Source organism: Gadus morhua, chromosome 9, assembly GCF_902167405.1.
Source record: "Gadus morhua chromosome 9, gadMor3.0, whole genome shotgun sequence".
NCBI lineage: Eukaryota > Metazoa > Chordata > Actinopteri > Gadiformes > Gadidae > Gadus > Gadus morhua.
This window is the reverse complement of record NC_044056.1, coordinates 14,333,705-14,351,710: the sequence shown is the minus strand read 5'-3', so window position 1 is coordinate 14,351,710 and position 18,006 is coordinate 14,333,705. Positions and strand designations below refer to the sequence as shown.

The window sequence follows — 18,006 nt, the reverse complement described above, 5'->3', positions numbered from 1 at the left end:
AAAAAACAACCCTTGTGTTTTTTTTTCATCACGACCAATAAAAAACAACAGTGTTACCCCTGATGTTTTTTTTCACGACGACCAATAAAAAACGATGTTGTGGACACAACAAGGACAATTTAAGTGTTTCAGTGAGACCACCCCGGGTTTTGAGTTAAGCCCCCGTGGTCGACTCGCTCGTTGAAACGGGGATCCGTGTGTGAGCCACGGAACATCAGCGTCATTAACTTGCATTGGAGCGAATTCCGTCGCCACATCACGGAAATCGGCGTGTTTCCTTGATGTGTCTACGGATTTCGAGTTATTCGTCCGTAGTCATTTCACGGATTCCTGTGAGACCAGGTTGGTTTTTTTTCATCACGAGCAATAAAAAACAACAGTGTTAGCCCTTATGTTTTTTTTCATGACGACCAATAAAAAACTACAGTGTTACCCCTTATGTTTTTTTTCATGACGACCAATAAAAAACAACAATGTTACCCCTTGTGTTTTTTTTCATGATGACTGATGAAAAACAACAGTGTTACCCCTTCTATTTCATTTGACAAGGACATTTTTAATTTCTTTTTCAAATATGTTTTTTTTCATGACGACCAATAAAAAACAACCCTTGTGTTTTTTTTCATCACGGCCAATAAAAAACAACAGTGTTACCCCTTATGTTTTTTTTCATGACGACCAATAAAAAACAACAGTGTTACCCCTTATGTTTTTTTCATGACGACCAATAAAAAACAACAGTGTTACCCCTTATGTTTTTTTTCATGACGACCAATAAAAAACGACAGTGTTACCCCTTATGTTTTTTTTCACGACGACCAATAAAAAACGACAGTGTTACCCCTTATATTTTATTTGACAAAGACAACAGTCTTACCCCTTATGTTTTTTTTCATGACGACCAATATTGTTCGTCATGACGACCAATAAAAAACAACAGCGTTACCCCTTATGTAATTTTTCATGACGACAAATAAAAAACGGCAGTGGGGTAACACCTTATGTTTTTTTCATGAAGACCAATAAAAAACAACAGTGTTACCCCTTGTGTTTTTTTTCATCACGAGCAATAAAAAACAACAGTGTTACCCCTTATGTTTTTTATCATGACGACCAATAAAAAACTACAGTGTTACCCATTATGTTTTTTTTCATGACGACCAATAAAAAACAACAGTGTTACCCCTTGTGTTTTTTTTCATGATGACTGATGAAAAACAACAGTGTTACCCCTTATATTTCATTTGACAAGGACATTTTTAATTTATTTTTCAAATATGTTTTTTTTCATGACGACCAATAAAAAACAACAGTGTTAGCCCTTATGTTTTTTTTCATGACGACCAATAAAAAACGACAGTGTTACCCCTTATGTTTTTTTCATGAAGACCAATAAAATATAAGGGGTAACACTGTCGTTTTTTATTGGTCGTCATGAAAAAAAACATAAGGGGTAACACTGTTGTTTATCGCAATAGTATTAATAAAAAGTAATAAAAAGATGAAAAGGAGAGATTAAAATAATGAATAAAATAAATTAAAAACAGGAAAATGCCATGGAGAAGAGGGTGGTCTTCAATTGCGTTTTAAAATTGGCAATGGTTGGAGCATTCTTAACGTGATCAGGGAGTTTGTTCCAAATCTGGACTGCATAGTAGCTGAAAGCAGCTTCACCCTGTTTGGTGCGAGTATATGGTATGCATAATACCTGGCTTTTCATGACGACCAAAAAAAACAAGTGTTAACCCTTGTGTTTTTTTTCATGACGACCAATAAAAAACAACAGTGTTACCCCTTATGTTTTTTTTCATGACGACCAATAAAAAACAACAGTGTTACCCCTTATGTTTTTTTCATGAAGACCAATAAAAAACAACAGTGTTACCCCTTGTGTTTTTTTTCATCACGAGCAATAAAAAAGAACAGTGTTACCCCTTGTGTTTTTTTCCATGATGACTGATGAAAAACAACAGTGTTACCCCTTATGTTTTTTTTCATGACGACCAATAAAAAACGACAGTGTTACCCCTTATATTTTATTTGACGAAGACAACAGTGTTACCCCTTATGTTTTTTTTCATGACGACCAAAAAAAACAAGTGTTAACCCTTGTGTTTTTTTTCATGACGACCAATAAAAAACAACAGTGTTACCCCTTGTGTTTTTTTTCATGACGACCAATAAAAAACAACAGTGTTACCCCTTATGTTTTTTTCATGAAGACCAATAAAATATAAGGGGTAACACTGTCGTTTTTTATTGGTCGTCATGAAAAAAAACATAAGGGGTAACACTGTTGTTTATCGCAATAGTATTAATAAAAAGTAATAAAAAGATGAAAAGGAGAGATTAAAATAATGAATAAAATAAATTAAAAACAGGAAAATGCCATGGAGAAGAGGGTGGTCTTCAATTGCGTTTTAAAATTGGCAATGGTTGGAGCATTCTTAACGTGATCAGGGAGTTTGTTCCAAATCTGGACTGCATAGTAGCTGAAAGCAGCTTCACCCTGTTTGGTGCGAGTATATGGTATGCATAATACCTGGCTTTTCATGACGACCAAAAAAAACAAGTGTTAACCCTTGTGTTTTTTTTCATGACGACCAATAAAAAACAACAGTGTTACCCCTTATGTTTTTTTTCATGACGACCAATAAAAAACAACAGTGTTACCCCTTATGTTTTTTTCATGAAGACCAATAAAAAACAACAGTGTTACCCCTTGTGTTTTTTTTCATCACGAGCAATAAAAAAGAACAGTGTTACCCCTTGTGTTTTTTTTCATGATGACTGATGAAAAACAACAGTGTTACCCCTTATGTTTTTTTTCATGACGACCAATAAAAAACGACAGTGTTACCCCTTATATTTTATTTGACGAAGACAACAGTGTTACCCCTTATGTTTTTTTTCATGACGACCAAAAAAAACAAGTGTTAACCCTTGTGTTTTTTTTCATGACGACCAATAAAAAACAACAGTGTTACCCCTTGTGTTTTTTTTCATGACGACCAATAAAAAACAACAGTGTTACCCCTTATGTTTTTTTCATGACGACCAATAAAAAACAACAGTGTTACCCCTTATGTTTTTTTTCATCACGACCAATAAAAAACAACAGTGCTACCCCTTATGTTTTTTTTCATCACAACCAATAAAAAACAACAGTGTTACCCCTTATATTTTATTTGACGAAGACAACAGTGTTACCCCTTGTGTTTTTTTTCATGACGACCAAAAAAAACAAGTGTTACCCCTTGTGTTTTTTTTCATGACGACCAATAAAAAACAACAGTGTTACCCCTTGTGTTTTTTTTCATGACGACCAATAAAAAACAACAGTGTTACCCCTTGTGTTTTTTTTCATCACGACCAATAAAAAACAACAGTGTTACCCCTTATGTTTTTTTTCATGACGACCAATAAAAAACGACAGTGTTATCCCTTATATTTTATTTGACGAAGACAACAGTGTTACCCCTTGTGTTTTTTTTCATCACGAGCAATAAAAAACAACAGTGTTACCCCTTATGTTTTTTATCATGACGACCAATAAAAAACTACAGTGTTACCCATTATGTTTTTTTTCATGACGACCAATAAAAAACAACAGTGTTACCCCTTGTGTTTTTTTTCATGATGACTGATGAAAAACAACAGTGTTACCCCTTATATTTCATTTGACAAGGACATTTTTAATTTATTTTTCAAATATGTTTTTTTTCATGACGACCAATAAAAAACAACAGTGTTAGCCCTTATGTTTTTTTTCATGACGACCAATAAAAAACGACAGTGTTACCCCTTATATTTTATTTGACGAAGACAACAGTGTTACCCCTTATGTTTTTTTTCATGACGACCAAAAAAAACAAGTGTTAACCCTTGTGTATTTTTTCATCACGACCAATAAAAAACGACAGTGTTACCCCTTATATTTTATTTGACGAAGACAACAGTGTTACCACTTGTGTTTTTTTTCATGACGACCAAAAAAAACAAGTGTTACCCCTTGTGTTTTTTTTCATGACGACCAATAAAAAACAACCGTGTTACCCCTTGTGTTTTTTTTCATGACGACCAATAAAAAACAACAGTGTTACCCCTTATGTTTTTTTCATGAAGACCAATAAAAAACAACAGTGTTACCCCTTGTGTTTTTTTTCATGATGACCAATAAAAAACAACAGTGTTACCCCTTATGTTTTTTTTCATGACGACCAATAAAAAACGACAGTGTTACCCCTTATATTTTATTTGACGAAGACAACAGTGTTACCCCTTATGTTTTTTTTCATGACGACCAAAAAAAACAACAGTGTTACCCCTTATGTTTTTTTTCATGACGACCAATAAAAAACAACAGTGTTACCCCTTGTGTTTTTTTTCATGACGACCAATAAAAAACAACAGTGTTACCCCTTATGTTTTTTTCATGACGACCAATAAAAAACAACAGTGTTACCCCTTATGTTTTTTTTCATCACGACCAATAAAAAACAACAGTGTTACCCCTTATATTTTATTTGACGAAGACAACAGTGTTACCCCTTGTGTTTTTTTTCATGACGACCAAAAAAAACAAGTGTTACCCCTTGTGTTTTTTTTCATGACGACCAATAAAAAACAACAGTGTTACCCCTTGTGTTTTTTTTCATGACGACCAATAAAAAACAACAGTGTTACCCCTTATGTTTTATTCATGACGACAAATAAAAAACGGCAGTGGGGTAACACCTTATGTTTTTTTCATGAAGACCAATAAAAAACAACAGTGTTACCCCTTGTGTTTTTTTTCATGATGACTGATGAAAAACAAGAGTGTTACCCCTTATGTTTTTTTTCATGACGACCAATAAAAAACGACAGTGTTACCCCTTATATTTTATTTGACGAAGACAACAGTGTTACCCCTTATGTTTTTTTTCATGACGACCAAAAAAAACAAGTGTTAACCCTTGTGTTTTTTTTCATGACGACCAATAAAAAACAACAGTGTTACCCCTTGTGTTTTTTTTCATGACGACCAATAAAAAACAACAGTGTTACCCCTTATGTTTTTTTCATGAAGACCAATAAAAAACAACAGTGTTACCCCTTGTGTTTTTTTTCATCACGAGCAATAAAAAAGAACAGTGTTACCCCTTGTGTTTTTTTTCATGATGACTGATGAAAAACAACAGTGTTACCCCTTATGTTTTTTTTCATGACGACCAATAAAAAACGACAGTGTTACCCCTTATATTTTATTTGACGAAGACAACAGTGTTACCCCTTATGTTTTTTTTCATGACGACCAAAAAAAACAAGTGTTAACCCTTGTGTTTTTTTTCATGACGACCAATAAAAAACAACAGTGTTACCCCTTGTGTTTTTTTTCATGACGACCAATAAAAAACAACAGTGTTACCCCTTATGTTTTTTTCATGACGACCAATAAAAAACAACAGTGTTACCCCTTATGTTTTTTTTCATCACGACCAATAAAAAACAACAGTGCTACCCCTTATGTTTTTTTTCATCACAACCAATAAAAAACAACAGTGTTACCCCTTATATTTTATTTGACGAAGACAACAGTGTTACCCCTTGTGTTTTTTTTCATGACGACCAAAAAAAACAAGTGTTACCCCTTGTGTTTTTTTTCATGACGACCAATAAAAAACAACAGTGTTACCCCTTGTGTTTTTTTTCATGACGACCAATAAAAAACAACAGTGTTACCCCTTGTGTTTTTTTTCATCACGACCAATAAAAAACAACAGTGTTACCCCTTATGTTTTTTTTCATGACGACCAATAAAAAACGACAGTGTTATCCCTTATATTTTATTTGACGAAGACAACAGTGTTACCCCTTATGTTTTTTTTCATGACGACCAATAAAAAACGACAGTGTTACCCCTTATATTTTATTTGACGAAGACAACAGTGTTACCCCTTATGTTTTTTTTCATGACGACCAAAAAAAACAAGTGTTAACCCTTGTGTTTTTTTTCATGACGACCAATAAAAAACAACAGTGTTACCCCTTGTGTTTTTTTTTCATGACGACCAATAAAAAACAACAGTGTTACCCCTTATGTTTTTTTCATGACGACCAATAAAAAACAACAGTGTTACCCCTTATGTTTTTTTTCATCACGACCAATAAAAAACAACAGTGCTACCCCTTATGTTTTTTTTCATCACAACCAATAAAAAACAACAGTGTTACCCCTTATATTTTATTTGACGAAGACAACAGTGTTACCCCTTGTGTTTTTTTTCATGACGACCAAAAAAAACAAGTGTTACCCCTTGTGTTTTTTTTCATGACGACCAATAAAAAACAACAGTGTTACCCCTTGTGTTTTTTTTCATGACGACCAATAAAAAACAACAGTGTTACCCCTTGTGTTTTTTTTCATCACGACCAATAAAAAACAACAGTGTTACCCCTTATGTTTTTTTTCATGACGACCAATAAAAAACGACAGTGTTATCCCTTATATTTTATTTGACGAAGACAACAGTGTTACCCCTTATGTTTTTTTTCATGACGACCAAAAAAAACAAGTGTTACCCCTTGTGTTTTTTTCATCACGAGCAATAAAAAACAACAGTGTTACCCCTTATGTTTTTTTTCATGACGACCAATAAAAAACGATAGTGTTACCCCTTATATTTTATTTGACGAAGACAACAGTGTTACCCCTTATGTTTTTTTTCATGGCGACCAAAAAAAACAAGTGTTACCCCTTGTGTTTTTTTTCATGACGACCAATAAAAAACAACAGTGTTACCCCTTGTGTTTTTTTTCATGACGACCAATAAAAAACAACAGTGTTACCCCTTATGTTTTTTTCATGAAGACCAATAAAAAACAACAGTGTTACCCCTTGTGTTTTTTTTCATGACGACCAATAATAAACAACAGTGTTAGCCCTTATGTTTTTTTTCATGACGACCAATAAAAAACTACTGTGTTACCCCTTATGTTTTTTTTCATGACGACCAATAAAAAACAACAGTGTTACCCCTTATATTTCATTTGACAAGGACATTTTTTAATTTCTTTTTCAAATATGTTTTTTTTCATGACGACCAATAAAAAACAACCCTTGGTTTTTTTTTCATCACGACCAATAAAAAAGAACAGTTACCCCTTATGTTTTTTTTCATGACGACCAATAAAAAACGACAGTGTTACCCCTTATATTTTATTTGACGAAGACAAGTGTTACCCCTTATGCTTTTTTTCATGACGACCAATAAAACACAACAGTGTTACCCCTTGTGTTTTTTTTCATGACGACCATTAAAAAACAACAGTGTTGCCCCTTATGTTTTTTTTCATGACGACCAATAAAAAACGACAGCGTTACCCCTTATATTTTATTTGACAAAGACAACAGTCTTACCCCTTATGTTTTTTTTCATGACGACCAATATTGGTCGTCATGACGACCAATAAAAAACAACAGCGTTACCCCTTATGTTATTTTTCATGACGACAAATAAAAAACGACAGTGGGGTAACAACTTATGTTTTTTTCATGAAGACCAATAAAAAACAACAGGTCTTCATGTTTTTTTTCATGACGACCAATAAAAAACTACAGTGATACCCCTTATGTTTTTTTTCATGACGACCAATAAGAAACTACAGTGTTATCCCTTATGTTTTTTTTCATGATGACCAAAGAAAAACGACAGTGTCACCCCTCATGTTTCATTTGGTAAAAACGACAGTGTTACCCCCTATGTTTTATTCGATACATATCAACAGTGTTACCCCTTATGGGTTTTTCATGACGACAGATAAAAAACGACAGTGTTACCCTTTACGTTTCATTAGATAAAAACGACAGTGTTACCCCTTATGTTTTTTTTCATGACGACCAATAAAAAACGACAGTGTTACCCCTTATGTTTTTTTTCATGACGACCAATAAAAACTACAGAGTTACCCCTTATGTTTTTTTTCATGACGACCAATAAGAAACTACAGTGTTACCCCTTATGTTTTTTTTCATGATGACCAAAGAAAAACGACAGTGTCACCCCTCATGTTTCATTTGGTAAAAACGACAGTGTTACCCCCTATGTTTTATTCGATACATATCAACAGTGTTACCCCTTATGGGTTTTTCATGACGACAGATAAAAAACGACAGTGTTACCCTTTACGTTTCATTAGATAAAAACGACAGTGTTACCCCTTATGTTTTTTTTCATGACGACCAATAAAAAACGACAGTGTTACCCCTTATGTTTTTTTTCATGACGACCAATAAAAACTACAGAGTTACCCCTTATGGTTTTTTTCATGACGACCAAAGAAAAACGACAGTGTCACCCCTCATGTTTTGTTTGGTAAAAACGACAGTGTTACCCCCTATGATTTATTCGATACATATCAACAGTGTTACCCCTTATGTTTTTTTTCCCATGATGACTGATGAAAAATAACAGTGTTACCCCTTATATTTTATTTGACAAGGAATTTTTTTTCTTTTTTTTTCAAATATGCTTTTTTTCATGACGACCAATAGAAAAGAACAGTAGTACCCCCGTCAACGTTTTTGCGGGGATCCGAACCTGAGCTGTTTGCAGTGTTAACCTCCGAACGTATCAATGCACCATCAAGACATCGAATAAAGTCTTCACAATGGTTCTACTTGACTTTATAATTCGCATGAAATAGAAATAAGAGCCTTCCAACAGAGGACATCAACCGGACTTGAACCCCGGTCTCCAGGGGGTTAGCTCACAGCTCGCTCCACTTCCCACTGAGATTATTTAATTTAATTGTGTCTGAGGTTATATATGACAGTGCAATAGACATGATAGCATTACTTTTAAAATTAAAGATATTGTGTTTTCCACAGAAATTGAGCCGCGGTCTCCAGTGGGTTAGGCAGAGTGCACTCCACTGCATCACTGAGGCGATAACAATACACAATATTCAATCATCAATAAAGAGGATATACATGACATTAAAATGTATGCGTGTATTTCTATTATTTCCCTCATGTTTTTTTTCATGACGACCAATAAAAAACAACAGTGTTACCCCGTGTGTTTTTTTTTCATGACGACCAATAAAAAACTACAGTGTTACCCCTTATGTTTTTTTTCATGACGACCAATAAAAAACGACAGTGTTACCCCTTATGTTTTTTTTCATGACGACCAATAAAAAACAACAGTGTTACCCCTTGTGTTTTTTTTCATGACGACCAATAAAAAACAACAGTGGTACCCCTGTCGACGTTGTTGCAGGTATCCGAACCTGAGCTGTTTAGAGGGTTAACCTCCGAATGTATCAATGCACCATCAAGACACCGAATTAAGTCATCACAATGGTTATACTTGACTTTATAATTCGCATGAAATAGAAATAAGAGTCTTCCAACAGAGGACATCAACCGGACTTGAACCCGGGTCTCCAGGGGGTTAGCTCACAGCTCTCTCCACTTCCCACTAAGATTTGTAATTTAATTATGTCTGAGGTTATATATGACGAGACTATATGATATGGCAATAGACATGATAGCATTACGTTTAAAATGAAAGATATTGTCTTTTCCACAGAAATTGAGCCGCGGTCTCTTGAGCCCCCTTTATGTTTGTTTTCATGACGACTAATAAAAAACAACAGTGTTACCACTTGTGTTTTTTTTCATCACGACCAATAAAAAACAACAGTGTTACCCCTTATGTTTTTTTTCATTTAGACTAATAAAAAACAACAGTGTCACCCCTCATTTTTCATTTGATAAAAACGACGGTGTTACCCCCTATGTTTTATTCGATACATTTCGACAGTGTTACCCCTTATGGGTTTTTCATGACGACAGATAAAGAACGACAGTGTTACCCTTTACGTATCTTTTGATAAAAACGACAGTGTTACCCTTATGTTTTTTTTCCCATGATGACTGATGAAAAACAACAGTGTTACCCCTTATATTTTATTTGACAAGGACAAATATTTTTTTTTCAAATATGTTTTTTTTCATGACGACTAATAAAATACAACAGTGTTACCCGTTATGTTTTTATTCATGACGACCAATAAAAAAACAACAGTGTTACCCCTTATGTTTTTTTTCATGACGACCAATGAAAAACAAGTGTTACCCCTTGTTTTTTTTCATGACGACTAATAAAATACAACAGTGTTACCCGTTATGTTTTTATTCATGACGACCAATAAAAAAACAACAGTGTTACCCCTTATGTTTTTTTTCATGACGACCAATAAAAAATGAGTGTGACCCCTTATATATTTTTTTAATGACGACCAATAAAAAACAACAGTGTTACCCCTTACGGTTTTTTTCATGACGACCAAAGAAAAACAACAGTGTCACCCCTCATGTTTCATTTGATAAAAACAAGTGTTACCCCCGATGTTTTAATGGATAAATATCGACAGTACCCTTATGTTTTTTTCATGACGACCGATAAAAAAGGACAGTGTTACCCCTTATGTTTCATTTGATAAAAACGACAGTGTTACCCCTCATGTTCGTTTTATAAAAACGACAGTGTTACCCCTTTTGTTTTTTTTCATGACGACCAAAGAAAAACTAGTGTTGCCCCCTATGTTTTATTTGATAAATATCGACAGTGTTACCCCTTGTGTTTTTTTTCATGACGACCAATAAAAAACAACAGTGTCACCCCTCATGTTTCATTTGATAAAAACGACAGTGTTACCCCTTATGTTTTTTTCATGACGACCGATAAAAAAACAACAGTGTTACCCCTTATGTTTCATTTGATTAAAACGACAGTGTTACCCCTTGTGGTTTTTTTCATGACGACCAAAGAAAAACAACGGTGTTACCCCCTATGTTTTATTTGATAAATATCGACAGTGTTACCCCTTATGTTTTTTTTCATGACGACCAATAAAAAACAACAGTGTCATAGATCACTAACTAGCAGAGAGTTGTAAGCACTTTCCAACCTTTTCAGTGGAGGAATTGGACTCCCCAAGCAATGTTATACTTAAAAGGAGCAAGTAAGTAACATATTAATTTAGTCTTTCGGCCTGTAGCATGTAAACAAAATGAAGCAACTGTCCCATATTTTTAGCTGCATTTGAAGTAGACATTGAGACTCACAAAAAATATAGGACAGTGATCATGATTTGTCTCAATATCAGAATAACAACAATGGGTCAAATAGCAATGGCTGGTGGAATGGCCATGAAGTAGGTCTGTATATGCAGTGTAAGATTGCCCAGGCCCTGCAAGTCAGGATGTAGGCTATGAATCTGAATGAAAAGCAGGTTAATAGGTAGTGGCCATCCCCAAAATGCACCAGAATACAGGAAATCAAATCTATTAAATTCAAAAAAATGATGGGGGGGGGTGGGGAACCTCAGACCCCCTGTCTATTACTGTGCCCCACCAACATTTTTGATCGCCAGCCGCCACTGCAGAGGCTGCAACTGCAGCCTCTGGGGATCACATTGGATTACAGTTGATGTGATTGAATTAGTTTCAAGAGTATGTTGCCAGTGTTTGCTTTGCCAAGTTTCATGAACATTCATATTTGTATTGTTATTTGCACAATGGATTGTTAAAAAAAATAGAAACAGATTGTTTTACAGTACATTATGACAGTAGTCTTTTTTTGTGTGTTCTTTAATGCCTGAGGTGATAGGTCGAGTTGCGCAGTGTTCTCAGTGACGTCTTGTTAAATGACCTGCTAAGCCGAAGCTGACCCTGATGCATAATAATACAATGTTATTGTTGCTATGCTACGTCACTTCTCACTTATGTTTGCATGACATTAAACAAGAGTCTTGTTATGAAAAAACAGTTCCCAAATGATCTCAGCAGACCCAAACAAATGTGGTGAAACAAACATAAGAAAATTATATATATATACAATATATAAAAAAAGAAAAAAATGCAATTACACTCTAATTCCATCATGTGACACTGAGATACAATTCCAGGAAAAGATAAATGAATCGTTAGTACTTAGCATGTTTATATTAAAATAAATGTTATCATTGAACTCATATGCATAAAATCAACAATGGGAGACAGAGACAATCAATCGCGTTCCCATTTGTCTTAGTTGATGCTGTTTCACAGATACAACACATCACGCAGTGTTCTCATTCGGTATACAATTACTGAAACACATTACATTCTTAAAGGCCAATGCCGGTTTGGGGGAATCCAACCACCGTCGAGGTCTCTGCTGGCTTCCCTTAAACATCAGTTAGATTATTATATGTAAAAGAGCACTTTTTTCTGCCACATGAACGTGCCTGCCGCAAATGTCAACAATAGTAGAAATATATATCGCACTTTGCAATTTTAATAAGACATTATGTAAAGTATAATGGCATTGACTGATATTTTGTCTTTTATACAAGGTTTTTTTTCTCTCAATGCAGAATAAATGGAGATTACCCTCGCAATTTATCCTGCACCTCCTGTGTGGACACAAAGCGAGGCCGTCTGCGGACCTCTCTCTGGGCTCCGGACTTCACCTTCTGCTGGTGCATCTCTGAAAATGTGGAAATAGGCTTTATGTATAGGACAATATTTTTATTTTATATCTTAGTTACAGCCTTTAAGTAGGTATAAAGCGTAAAACACGTTGACATTGCTATTAAACATCTAGTGGTGAGGTAATCAGCAACCCAGTTCCCATTTTATGTTGTAATATTGTACTATTTCGTTTGCAATCAAATTTCCATCGTCCCTCTTTTCCGACGGCCGAGGGGTTGGATTGGCGTCTCGGCTGGGAGAGCTAACCTGGCAACGCTAATTTAAAATCAGAAAAGAAAACAATCAAAAAAGATGGCGTGCTGAAGTATTGGAGCCAATACTCTGCTCAACAATCCGGTATGAAGCCATCTCTGAGTCTGGCCAGATCTGATCCCGCCCCAAGTTCTCAAAGCCAAAGTACATTCTGGATTTACAAGCCTGCTGGCCCGGCCAAACTGTGTCCTCTTACTAAATTACTGATTTCTCACCAAAGGAACTTTGCAGAAACGTGGTATGCAGTGATTCAGAGACAGACCCCCTGAGTAGTCATTAAGGAATGGCGCTTATATCTAATATAAGCGCATCTAATACTAGTATCTAATACTAATGGTGATTTACAGCTACAGTGATTTGTAGACATACTCTCCTATTAAACCCCATTGTAACTTGCAGCAATGTCTCCGTGTCTCAGTGGGATCAATTTCAGCCACGGCAAAGTGAAATACTCTTCACAAAGCGATAGAATTACGTTCGGTACATCACCTATAGACGTTTTATAGTGTTTTAGGCAGTATTACTCCTTTAAGACAATGAAAAACATGTCATGGCACCTTTGAAGTTGATGATGTAATTACATCCACCTGCACTGAAACAATCCATTTCTTTTTCTGATAGGTAGACACGCTCCAAAGTTCCAGAATTGACAGAAGCAGTAATTCCACCAGCCTCACCAACCTAAAGACAAAACACAGCCAGAATGCACATTTAATTATATCTATCTTTATTCTAAGGGTTTGAGTTAAGATGTTATGCTTAATTATGCAACAGTTAGTTCTGACCAAGTAACATGCTTAAGCAATATAATTAGAGCTGTCAGTTAAACGCGTTATTAACGCCGTTAACGCAAACCAAATTTAACGGCGTTAATTTTTTTATCGCGCGATTAACGTAATTATTTTATAAAAAAAAAAAAAAAAATTTTTTTTTTTTTTTCTTTGGCTCAAAACAAAGAAGCAGTAGCCTGACTGCTATGTTCAAAGGACATTTGTTCAAAGCAGTCGTTTAATTGCACTATAGGCTCTTTTTTTGTATCGTCCTGTTTTGATCAGTGTATATGCCAATGTTGTTATCAATAAAAAATCATTTGCACAAGGCAAGCCGATGCACTTCACCATGTTGATAAGAGAATTAAAATGAGAAGAATTATGGGACAAAAAAATCAAGGGATATTTAGCATAGAAAAAGAATTTATGATTAATCGCGATTAATTAGAGTTAACTATGACATTAATGCGATTAATCACGATTAAATATTTTAATCGCTTGACAGCTCTAAATATAATATAAAAATAATATTACCACTAGCTTAAGCAATATCACACTCAAGGTCGTGCTGTTGTACTGAATATTCGCACGGCTGTGATTATCTTCGGCACTCGGCCTGCAGCCTCGTACCTACGAACAAATCAAAGCTGTGATGATATTCAGTACAACAGCACTCCCTCTCGTGTGATATTGCTTAAGCAAGTGGCAATTGTAGTCAAACCAGTCACACAGGATTTAAGCATGACTAGGCTTAGAGGTTATAGGTTATGGAATCATACCTTGTCCTTCCCGTACTCCACCCAGCTCCCATCATCATCTTCCCAGAACCACAGCCAATCAGTGGTGAGGGTGAAGTCGTGGGGCTTGGAGACAGAGGACACCGTGGATAGACGTCGGACGGTTCCCCCAAGATGTTTGAAAGCATTGTTAGGGTCACAGTAGGCCCGCTCGGTGTCCTCCATGTTAGGCATATCGATCCAGCTTACGCTATCCTGGACCACCTGCCACCTGTAAGGTAGCTGGTAGTGCACCTGGACACACTTGTCTGTAAAGACATAAGAACCCAACATCATCTTATTTGGGCGTTGTTGTTGGAAATTCTTTATTAGGAACAATCCCTTGAGATGAATCATCTCGTTTTCAAGGGGGTCCTATAAACTACAATATGGACATTTTATCGTACAATTCAGCAAGACAAGACAAACAAAACAAAACAAAACAAAACAAAGCAAAACAAAACACATGGACATCGCACATATATCATTGTGTCATAAATCTGTTAAAATGATGGTTATTAAAAACATGAAAACATGAACAGGTGGTCTCTAGATGGGAGGATAGTGCAGTTTTAAACAGGTTGAATGATGTTATGGAGCGAATATGGATTGGTAGATTGTTCCAGTCACAGGGAGCTTTGGATATAAATGCTTTTTTGCCAGATGATGTAGGTGTACTGAAGTAGATTTGTGAACAATGCCTGAGTTGATGTGATGATGTGTATGGTACCAAAAGTTGTTTTAAGTACTGTGGATAATTGAGGTAAATGCATTTGAATATGAATTGTAGCCAGTGCTGGTGTCTTCTTGAGGTTGGAGATGGTAAATTGAGAGTTTCATAAAGGGTGCAGTGGTGGGTCATGTATGGACAGTCGAGGACAAATCTGCATAATTGATTGTAAACTGAATTGAGCGGAAGAAGGTGTGTTTTAGGGGTGGTCTGATAAATTACATCTGCATAATCAAGTATTGGTAGTATGAGTTGTTGAACTAGTCTCTTTCGTACTGTAAATGTAAAACAGTTGTTTTGGGCGGCGTTGTTAAAGATCTAACAGCCATTTTTTTTTTTTCATTGATTAAGTATATGTCCATTAAAAATCCAAAAGGCACTAATAAAATATAATTTGCAATCTCACCTTTAAAGCGGCATTGTCGGCGTAGAAAGTAGAGACAGATTTCATTACGGTCGGCCTCACTGGTTGGGGGGGCAGCAGAAGTATCACTGGTGGTGGAGCTTTTCTGGAGGCTTCTGATTGACAGATTGTCCGTCACCTCTGGGTGTGCTAAAAGATTCTCTAACATACACATACACACACAAATTACTTATTACAGCCAATATGCCATAGTGCGGTGAGCAGTTCACAAATTCTAAGTATCAAATATATATGCAGTTTGAATTCCTGATCATTTACCAAGATTAGGCGGTGGCTGCTTGATGATGGATTTGCAGCGGTAGAGTTTGCCCAGGATTTCTTTGTCATCGCTGAGACCTCTGCCTTTCAGGATCTTCAGCACCTGATCGTTGAAGGAATGCTCCCTTCTACACTTTTCTCCAAACTTGCAGTCACCTTGGAGAAAGTGCTGACAGACATGGAGGTGGATGCAAGAGTTTGGGTACTTGCAGATACCATGCTGACCATGGCCCCGGTTGTAATGTGAACATATCTGTAAGCGGGGTCATAGAGTAAAGGTCATACAGACACACAGACAGATACACATCAGACTTGTCTGATGTGTCTCAACTGTCATTGTTAGGAATGTGTTTTAACTATCATGATCATTTTATGTTCTGACCTGAGGAAGCAAGTAGGCATCGTTTTGCAGTAATAATGGGAAGAGCTCTTTTCCAGTTAGATTGTTTAGGCCAGCTTCAATCAAAATGGCTAGATTGTGTGTAGAAGCCAGGTCGTGGGAATACTTGCATTTATTTCTGGAGAAAATCAATAATACACGAAACATTGAAAAACAAATTCACGTTTGGTTATAACCGTGAAGAATGTGTATCTACAGAATGCAAAATTCAAGTTCAAGAGTTTTATATTTCTGTAAGGGAGATGCACTTTAAATCTGTTGTAATGAAGTCATACAGTCCTCTGGTTACCTACATTTGTAACAGCATCCAACATATGACAGAACGTATAGACTATAAACCTATATTTTTATTTTGTATAACATCTTAAATCATGCTCAATGTTGAGGTTGAGGAAATTTACTTACCCATATTTACAGTTGCCGCAGATAAAATACCTGCATACGTGCAAGTGGTTGCACTGCAGACACTCTCCCTGCACCTTCTGGCAGACCCTCAGCTGTGTTTTTGCCACTACCAGAGTGCCTGATTGTATATCCTTGGCCAATGAAACCGCAAATTTCCCATTGTCAGATACAGTTTTGAGAAGGACCGAGTGGTCAACTGTGATACGACGATTTCGAAGAACTTCTTCAAATTTCCCGAACTCCAAACATCCTTCATTTTCGCACAGGTTTTCATAAATTATTTTAGAAACGGCACCTGCCATTCTGTCCTATAGCCGTCAGTACCATTCGCAGCTCCTTCCCGAACGTCTCGACCGGTTCGATTTTTTATCGAAATGGAAACTTAACATGTTTGCCTGTGTGCGTGTGTGTGTGTAATCGAAATGGAAACTTAATATGCTTTGCTTTCGTTTTGCATTCTAGATTAGGTTGTTACGATCCCGTGATGTAAATTAATTCCTTCTGCTTTATATCGACCACATGATCAGTGACTCACTGGACCACATATTTGTAGGGCTATAACCAGTCCGGAATAGTTTCTTCTTCTACACAGAGTAGTCAACACAACACCATAAAGTTTCATTTGTTTGCGATAAGTCAGACACTACATACCTGGCCTCTTTGTCATTCTGCGCCGGCCAATACCGACTGGAGATTTACCTGGGGAGAAACTGTAGGCGTGGCTAATTTACCATTCTGCCCTCTAAAAAGAGACAGAATATTTGCATTTCTATTTACCTTGTGTCTCTGAATAGATCACGCGAGGAACATATAGGCCTACCACTTGCCCGAAACAACAATACAACAAAAAGAAAATAATAATTAATTTTCATCTTTATGTTTGCTTTAGCTTTCTGCTAAATCTTAAATACATTGCACTTTCAAAAAACCTTTTTTAACTTTGCCTTTATTTTCTATTTTAATACAAAAATGCCTTTTTAATTTTCTATTTTACCCATTTCTTTGCATGTTTTCTTTTACTTATTATTTTATTGTATGACAATGTTTATATGTGAAGCACTTTGAGTCTGCCTTGTGTATGAAAAGTGCTATATAAATAAAGTTGCCTTGCCTTGCCTTCATCTTCACATCTTTTTTGCAACAAAATAAAAAACAGACACTAAGACTATATTTGATACGTCTGTATGTTATGAATAAGCATGCATCTCTATTATATTTTAAACCAATCATTCTGGCACATACAACCTTTGGGGGCCCACAAGTGAGATGAGAATGTCTGGGAACAAGGCTGGCCGAAAGCAATTTTTTTTAGTTTTGTTATACATTTGTGTTGCCTTAAACCCCCATTTGAACACATTTGATGGTATTAAGGAATAAATTAAAATAAAAAAAACTAGCCTGAAAAGTTGTTGGTGTGTTTCTCAGCATCAGTAAATCAGCCTGATAGTTCAGGGGAGAGAAC

The 18,006-nt window shown here is 35.9% G+C and overlaps 2 protein-coding genes across 3 annotated transcripts in view; one reads left to right on the top strand and one right to left on the bottom strand.

Annotated features, from left to right (window-relative positions):
• Positions 1-18,006, top strand: part of tbxas1 (thromboxane A synthase 1 (platelet)) — an 89,264-nt gene that overhangs the window by 64,271 nt on the left and 6,987 nt on the right. The window lies entirely within an intron of this gene.
• On the bottom strand, positions 11,611-17,215 carry LOC115550307 (zinc finger CCCH-type antiviral protein 1-like). Of its 2 annotated transcripts, none has more exons than XM_030365214.1 (7): positions 16,545-17,215; positions 16,122-16,257; positions 15,740-15,992; positions 15,464-15,622; positions 14,331-14,596; positions 13,369-13,462; positions 11,611-12,524 (listed from the first exon to the last, which is right to left on the bottom strand). In XM_030365214.1, exons 1-7 carry the CDS (start codon positions 16,844-16,846, stop codon positions 12,424-12,426), a joined length of 1,311 nt encoding a protein of 436 aa, XP_030221074.1. In that variant the 5' UTR covers positions 16,847-17,215; the 3' UTR covers positions 11,611-12,423. The 2 variants fall into 2 exon arrangements, with proteins under 2 accessions (XP_030221074.1, XP_030221073.1); XM_030365213.1 differs by having other exon boundaries at positions 13,339-13,462; positions 16,545-17,214.

Bases quoted from the DNA above. Each gene is read 5' to 3' on its own strand.
- LOC115550307 (XM_030365213.1), bottom strand. From the start codon at position 16,846: ATGGCAGGTGCCGTTTCTAAAATAATTTATGAAAACCTGTGCGAAAAT. The intron at 15,993-16,121 runs GTCAGAACATAA...CCCCGCTTACAG, and splicing joins ATGCCTACTTGCTTCCTCAG to ATATGTTCACATTACAACCG. The intron at 15,623-15,739 runs GTAAATGATCAG...TGTGTATGTTAG, and splicing joins GCAGCCACCGCCTAATCTTG to AGAATCTTTTAGCACACCCA.